The sequence below is a fragment of the Triticum aestivum genome, chromosome 6B (assembly GCF_018294505.1).
Source record: "Triticum aestivum cultivar Chinese Spring chromosome 6B, IWGSC CS RefSeq v2.1, whole genome shotgun sequence".
Lineage (NCBI taxonomy): Eukaryota > Viridiplantae > Streptophyta > Magnoliopsida > Poales > Poaceae > Triticum > Triticum aestivum.
Genome location: NC_057810.1, coordinates 352,030,842 through 352,038,898, shown reverse-complemented (window position 1 = coordinate 352,038,898; position 8,057 = coordinate 352,030,842). Strand labels below are relative to the sequence as shown.

Here is an 8,057-nt window from a genome sequence, read left to right as displayed (position 1 = left end):
TCAACGCCGCCTTGCCGGCACCCGGGAAAAAGCCTCGTCGCCCCCTCGACTTCGCCCCCCGCCGTGGCCGCTCAGCCTCTGCTACGCCCACGACCGCGGCTCCTCCCACCGCAGCCAGGCGCGCACAAGTGCAGGTCCTCCGCACGCTTGGAATTGTCGGGACCAATCAGATGATCTCGACCGCTGAGATGAAGGCTTATGATGATCTTTTTGCCGCACCCATCCCGCTGTCTGTGCTGGCGGCCGTCGCCGCGCTGGTCGATCATGAGATACCAGCTTGCCTGGCGGGGCAGCCGACCGCACCGGCGCTCGTCGACCCGGTGTACGCGACTTAGGTCTACCTCGCCGTAGCTTCCCGTCGATCCAACCTTTATGGATCACGGCATGAAGATAGCTGTTTGGAATGTCTGCGGTCTCAACGCACGCGCGCGACGCCACGCCATTCATACGCTGCTCAGACATGACGGGCGCCTCCATTGTATGCTTGCAAGAAACGAAGATTGAGTTGCTCTGCTCATCCGTCGTACTTGACACGCTTGGCTCGGAGTTCGACGATTACACGTACCTCCCGGTGCAGGGCACGCGCGGCGGCATTCTTCTCGCATGGAAAAGCTGGGCCGTTTCCATCTCGGACCCCCTGTTCACCAACACGGCCGTCTACGGGCCGCAGGATGATGCGGCCAAGGTTGCCTTCTTGGATGAGCTACGTGAGATTAGCGCGGACACGGGCTGTGGATGCTATGCGGCGACTTCAACCTCATCCTCCGCCCCGAGGACAAGAACACGGACAACCTCAATCGGCGCATGATGGGAAAATTCCGCCGCCTAGTCGACGATCTCGCTCTTAAGGAGGTATACCTCAATGGGCGTCGGTACACATGGTCGAACGAGCAATCACCACTGACCCTGGTGCACCTCGATCGTGTGTTGTGCACGTCGGACTGGGAGGACGGACACGGCGAATACCACCTAACATGCCTGGCGTCCGTCGTGTCAGATCATGCGCCCTGCTGCTGGACTGCCCCCCGCACCTATGCTGCACCGCAGCTTCCACTTTGAAGAACACTGGTTGCGCCTCGACGGATTCCACGATACGGTGGCTGCGGCTTGGGGCTTCGTCCACGACCCTGACCCATTCCGTCGCCTGATGCTGCGCCTCCAGACCACGGCGCGCAGCCTGACGAGTTGGAGTGCCAAGGCAGTTGGCAACGTGAAGACCAAACTGGCCATTGCTCGGGAGCTCATCGCGCGTTTTGACAAAGCCCAAGAAGACCGCATCCTCACTCCCCCGGAGGACTGGCTGCGCAAACAGCTGAAAGTCTTGTACCTCGGGCTCGCCTCCCTGGAACGGACGATCGCTAGACAGCGCGCACGCATCGCCACCCTCAAAGACGGCGACGCCAACACCGCCTTCTTCCACCGGCAATGCTTGTTTCAATGACAGAAAAACCGCATCTTCCGCCTCTCTGCGAACGACGCTCTCCACACAGACCACGACGAGATGGTTGAGGCTGCCTTCAGGCACTACGACGAGCTTCTTGGCACGGCGGCCGAGCGCGACCACATGGTAGACCTGTCGCAGCTCATTGAGTGGAGTGACCTCTTCGATCTCGACGCGGCCTTTTGTCCGGAGGAGATCTGGGATGCTGTCAAACGCCTGCCCGCGCACAAGGCACCTGGGCCCGACAGCTTTAATGTTGAATTCCTCCGCGCGTGCTGGAGCATCGTCAAGCAGGACTTCATGGACGTGTTCCAGCAGCTGTTCGAGCTGCGTGGCCGTGGCTTCAGTAAGCTCAACCAGGCCCTTCTCACGCTGCTGCCGAAGCACGCTGCTGCCGAAGCGCGCCGACGCCCTGGAGTTGCGCGACTACCGCCCGATATGCCTCATTCACATCGTGGCCAAGATTTTCGCTAAGGCTCTCTCGCTCCGGCTTGCTCCAAAGCTCGACCGCCTTGTCAGCCGCAACCAAAACGCGTTCATCATCTGGCGGAGCCTCCACGACAACTTTGTGCTCGTCAGGCAATCTCTCAAGATGCTGAGCCAACTTGGGGCACCCAGGGTGATGCTTAAGCTCGACCTCACGCGTGCCTTTGATTCCATCTCCTGGCCGTTCCTCTTTGAGGTACTGCGCCAATATGGGTTCGGGAACCGGTTCTGCGAATGGATCGCCATTCTTCTGTCCTCGGCGAGCACCCGGTCCTGTTGAACGGCGTGCCAGGACCTCCGATCTGGCACAAGGAAGGGTTGAGGCAGGGCGGCTCCTTGTTCCCGCAGCTGTTCGTGCTCGCGGTCGACACTCTCGGCCGGCTGATTTCGCGCGCCCATGAGACGGGCATTCTCAGGCCACTGCACCCGTGAAGAGCGATACCGGCTATATCTTTATACGCCGACGACGTCATGCTCTTTTGCCATGCCACGGAGAGCGACGTGACCGCCGTCAAAGAGATTCTTGACCTGTTCGGCAGAGCGTCGGGCCTCAAGGTGAACTACGCCAAGAGCTCTGCCACTATCTTGCACGGGGACCAGACCGCCCACGAGATGATTGCCAGCCTGGGATTTGCGGCTGCTGTGCTCCCGGTCACCTACCTCGGCATCCCGCTGATGACGCGCCGCCCTTCTGCCGGACAGCTGCAGCCCCTTGTTGACAAGGTCGCTGGGCACTTACCCACCTGGAAGGCGTGGCTCATGAACCGTGCCGGCAAGCTGGCCCTAGTCAAGTCCGTCCTTTGCGCCATCCCGGTGCACCAGCTGCTTGCTTTCAGGCCCCCTGAAGAAGACGCTGCAGCAGCTCGCGAAGATTCAGCGAGGCTTCCTCTGGGCCAGGCGAGCTGTCGCCAATGGTAGGCACTGCCACGTGAACTGGCGTCACGTCACTCGCCCCCTCGCTTTGGGCGGCCTTGGGGTCCGCGACCTGGAGCGAGCCGGGCTCGCGCTCAGGCTGAGGTGGCTTTGGCTCTCGCCCACGGACACAGATCGCGCCTGGCAGGGCTTAGACCTCCAGTTTTCCAGCAGCGAGCGCACCCTGTTCTTTGCCTCCACCTACAAGTCCATCGGCAACGGCATGAACGCACTGTTCTGGGAGGATCGATGGCTCAACGGGCGCTCGGATGGCGAGCTCATGCCGCTGCTATACAACTGCATCCCCACGCGTCGGCGCAAAATCCGAACGGTGGCTGATGGCCTCAACGGCAACACATGGGCCCGCGACATCCAAGGCATCCTCGGCATCCACGAGATTGGTCAGTACTTACAGCTTTGGCAACTCGTGCAGCAGGTCACCCTCATTCGGCATCCACGAGATTGGTCAGTACTTACAGCTTTGGCAACTCGTGCAGCAGGTCACCCTCATTGACGCCCCTGATCGGCTGATTTGGAAGTGGATGGCGAGCGGCATATACACAGCGCAGTCTTGCTACGAGGCCACCTTCCAGGGATCCCAACACTCCTATTCATGGGAACTGATTTGGAAGACCTGGGCCCCCCCTCGAGTAAAGATCTTCCATTGTCTTGCCAACTTGGATCGGTGTTGGACTGCCGACCGTCTGGCCCGCCATGGGCTGCAGCACCATCCGCGTTGCCTGCTTTGCGACCAGGCGCTTGAGACGATGCGACACCTCATGCTTGACTGCCCCTTCTCCAAGCAAGCATGACATGAGACCCTTGCCTGGCTGCGCATACCGGCGCCGATCCCCAACCAGGAAGCCATGCTCATGGACTGGTGGCAGCATGCCAAGGCAGGGTAAGCACAACGCAAGGCCCTGCAATCCGTAGCACTACTCGTGCCATGGATGGTCTGGAAGCATAGGAATAGCTGTCTTCGACAACGCGACGTCTTCCCTTGGCACGCTAGTAGACCGGATCAAAGAGGAGGCTGGCTCCTGGGCTACAGCCGGAGCCACAGGCCTTAGAGTAGTCCTGCCCCCTTCATGGGCATTGTAACTGTCCGCTGTATTCCGTCCTAGGACGACTGTAACCGACTCCCTACCTTTTCAATGAAAAGAAACGCAAAGGTCCTTTGCGTTTTCTCGAAAAAAAAAGTAATATGGAAAACATATTTGATGTCGAGGCGCATTACCGAAAAAGGCTTTCGCCCCGTTTTATATATAAAGCACCGATCATCAAGCACCCAGTACAAACACACGCCACCGCAACACACGCACACACCCAGGGCAAGATAAATAGATGCTGAGCGCAGCAACGCCACCCCTAGCACTACCACCACAAAGAGATGAAGCTACATATAACGAACCATGTGCCCCAAGGCGCCGCCTTCAAGAAGGGTACGACACCAGAGCGCCGCCACCGCCCGATCCAAGGATCAGAGTTTCCCCTGGAGCCGCATGACGGGCAATGAGAACCGCGACAACGCCTTCAAGAAGGAAACGATCTTCGCCGCCGCCGGTCCGTCCGAAGATAGAACAGGTTTTCACCTCGGCCAACACTCACCGCCACCGAACGCCACACCCCGGCAACCACGCCGCCCACACGGCCATGGTGACCGGGCAGCGCCAAGGCACGGGCTCCGCCCAAGAGCACCGTGCTACCACCACCAGGGCCGCCGCCCCGGCATCCAAGACCTTGACACCACCTCACCCGAGACCCGCCGCAACCCCAACGAAAGAGACGAGCGGAAAGGTCCCACCTTTCGCACCCCTGTGCGACCCCCAGCGTCAAGACCCAATAGGCCAGCCAGAACTGGCATCCACCGACCCGTCCTGCTGCCCCGAGCGCGAGACGAGCTCGGTCCTGCAGCACCGAGAGGGGGACGAGGTCAGTCCTGCTGCACCGTGCGAGAGACGAGCTTGGTCCTGCTGCACCGTGCGCGAGACGAGCTCGGTCCTGCTGCACCGGGCGCGAGCGGTGGACCGCACCTGGGAGAGGACCAGCCCTCTGATGAGAGTAGCGCCCGCACGACGAGGAGATGGAGCGAAGGTCGAGACGGTCCGCACGCAGACGAGCCGACGCCGGAGAAGCCGGCCGCTGCCGCAGGCAGATCCGTCGAGCCACCGTGAAGCCGCCACGACACCGAGAGTCCACCCGTCGGACCTCCCCACGCCGCCGCCCACGGCCGGAGCAGCGGCCACGCCCGGCCGCTGCCCTACCCGCGTCGCCCGGCAAACTCCAAGCGCCGGAGCCGCCGGGCAAGCACCACCAGAGCCACGCGTCGTCGGCCGACCCCCAACGCCAGGCCGAACGCGGCCCGCACCGCCGCGAGGTCAGCTATGGCTGGGTCGCCGGCAGCCATCCCCGACCCCCGGCCCACATCACCACCTCCTCCCGGTGCTGAAGAAGAGGAGGGGAAGGCCGAGGCCGCCACTGCTGCGCCGCCACCTCCCCCAGCCGGCTTGCCACGGCGGAGGAAGCCGCCCGCAGCCCTCTCCTACCGGATCTGGATCGAGCCGACGCCGTCAGCACACCAGCCGAGCACCACCGAAGCGCAGCCCATCACACCACCCGCACACCCGCGCGCCATCACCAGCGCCGATGAGGGGCCGCGCCGCAGCGCCCCGCAAGAACGCCGCGACCAGATCCAGGTCGGCCGGCCCGCGCCACCCCTCCCGCATGAAGCGACGAAGATGCCCCGCCGGCGCCGGCGCCGGCCGGGCTTCGCCCGGGCGCGCCCTCTGGCGGCGGCGGGAGGAGGAGGAGAGGAAAGGCGGCCGGCGGCTAGGGTTCCTCCCCTGCCGCCCGCGGGAGCGCCAGAGGAGGAGTCGGCAGGAGCCTTTCGTTCTCTCCCCTCTACACTTTCAGGTCGAGGCACATTATATCCTACAGTAATTGAAAACACGTGAATGCACCGCAGGAAACACAAAAGAGTTCTTAAGAGATTGTGTGTTTGTCATAGTTGACATAAGCATGAAGATTTTTCGTGAAGATATTTTCTTTTAAAACAGAGTAGGAAGTGGCTGTAGGAAAATTAATAGCTTCCTATCCTACAAAATCAAACAAGCTGAACTTCTCTTTGAACCTGTTCATTTGAATTAAAAGAGGCTATATTAGGCCTATAGGCTAATATTAATGATTTGGCATCACTTGGTTTATGAAAAAGATTACCACGGGAATTTACTTTGATCCAACGCATGGATAAGAGTGATAAAGAATGATAACTCTTTATGACGTGGAATGATAATTCTGTATGACATGGAATGATAATTCTTTATGGCGTGGAATGATAATTCATATAGCAGCATCCTAATTTGAAGATCAATACAATTGAAAATCTGCCAATAGACTACTATATTATGCAATACTAAAGGTAATGCACTGACATAGAGTTGAAGGTATTTCACGTAGACTATGAATTTCTTTTGTGCTATTACAGAGATGACGTACACCGGGCTTGCCTTGGCGCAGTGTTAAAGTTGTTGCCTTGGTGCAGTGGTAAAGCTGTTGCCTTGGAGCTACATGCACCGGGCTGCCCTTTTTTATTAGAGATGATGTACACATGAACACCCACATGACATGCAAACACGAGTCCGCCTTCACTGGCTGGATCTAGTGAATCCTAAAAATAAATCGGTGGATCTCACAAGATCTGTATATATTTTATCTTGTATGAAAGACGTTTACATTTTAGCAAGTACATACGTAGTAAAATTAGACTACCGAGTTTGCACTGACAACTTTGAAATCCTAGTGTATCATTTCAAATTTTATGCATAACATAAACAGGTGCATGATAAACCTATCACCAGTACAACATATCTCTGCATAGGCCAAACATGCCCTAGAAATTGCATGGTTAATTACATGTCATTTTTTTCGTTTGGTCCTTCCAAAAATTGAAAATTATGAAATTGTCAACACATCAGCTATATCTTAAACATGGTTCTTTTAGGGAACGCCAACTAATTTTACTCACTGACTTTTTACAAACTTATCTGCCCACCTATTGCGCGGAACTTATTTACCTAATTTGGCTTACAGTTTTCTTCAATATCTAACATAGTGGGAATGATCCAGGTGGCATTCGAAGGTGGAAGTACTACTTCTTATGCTTGCGTTAATGCACAAGAAAGAGGTATACTATTTGTCAAACCAGGGCAGGATATTTACAAAGGCCAGATAGTTGGTATCCATCAGCGTCCAGGTGATTTAGCACTTAATGTGTGCAAGAAAAAGGCTGCAACAAATGTCCGTTCCAACAAGGAAACTACAGGTGAAATTTCATAAGCATTCAATGCTTTGATGATATTATTTTCTAGAAAGAACTTGGAACAAACTTTAATTACCCTAGCCCTAATAGAAAGTAAATACTCTGAATTCTCATGGTTTATTGGTCGTGGGAGAAGCCCATTATAGGAGGGATACCTTGGGCTGTGAAGATGACTTAGAGGAAATACGATCTAACTCTGAAACATATTCTAATCTGGACTCTGCACCTAATACGAATCTGAACCTAATAATACTCCCTCCGTGCCAAAATATAAGATGTTTTTGTAGTTCAAATTGAACTGCAAAAACGACTTATATTTTGATACAGAGGTAGTAGCTTATAGTAGTATGGGAATCCTAGCCACTTTGGGCTGGATCAGGGGGCGGTGTGGCCAGGGCTGGGGCCCTCCGACCATATGTGGCTCCATGCATAACGGCTGCCCCTTCCTCCACAAACAGCTCGTCCTCGAGCTGAAACGAGCTAAAACGAGCAATGTGTTAGATGAGCAAGTTGGATGTATTGCATATCCCAAGGGGCAAATATATAGTACAAATGACTGGGCATACAAGTAAGGACATCTAGACTAATATGAATATGTAAGGGGACCTAAACTGATACCACTACTCCTTAAGAACCCTCCTCAAATGCAAAGCGTATGCAATAACATTACATTTGAACAAGTATAACACTAAATCAAAAAGTAGTGAAAATCCAAAATTTGCATCTCGAGAGTGTCGTCATAGCATGGAGTCTTCGAAACCTGTTGAGTCAAGCCAAAGAGGGATAGAAGAAGCATGTCGCAAAGATCACAACACAAGAAGTCGGCGGCAAAAAATACTCGGCAGCAAGAGAATGTCCATAGATCAACGACAATGCGAAGGATCCGAGATCAGCCATCGA

At 55.7% G+C, this 8,057-nt stretch overlaps 1 protein-coding gene across 2 annotated transcripts in view; it reads left to right on the top strand.

The window, feature by feature from the left end:
• The window catches only part of LOC123137137 (putative elongation factor TypA-like SVR3, chloroplastic), a 33,817-nt gene that overhangs the window by 22,766 nt on the left and 2,994 nt on the right, over positions 1 to 8,057 (top strand). For both annotated transcript variants that reach the window (XM_044556744.1, XM_044556745.1), the window contains exon 13: positions 6,965 to 7,160. In XM_044556744.1, the coding sequence (XP_044412679.1) occupies positions 6,965 to 7,160 (196 nt within the window). The remainder of the gene's footprint in view (positions 1 to 6,964; positions 7,161 to 8,057) is intronic.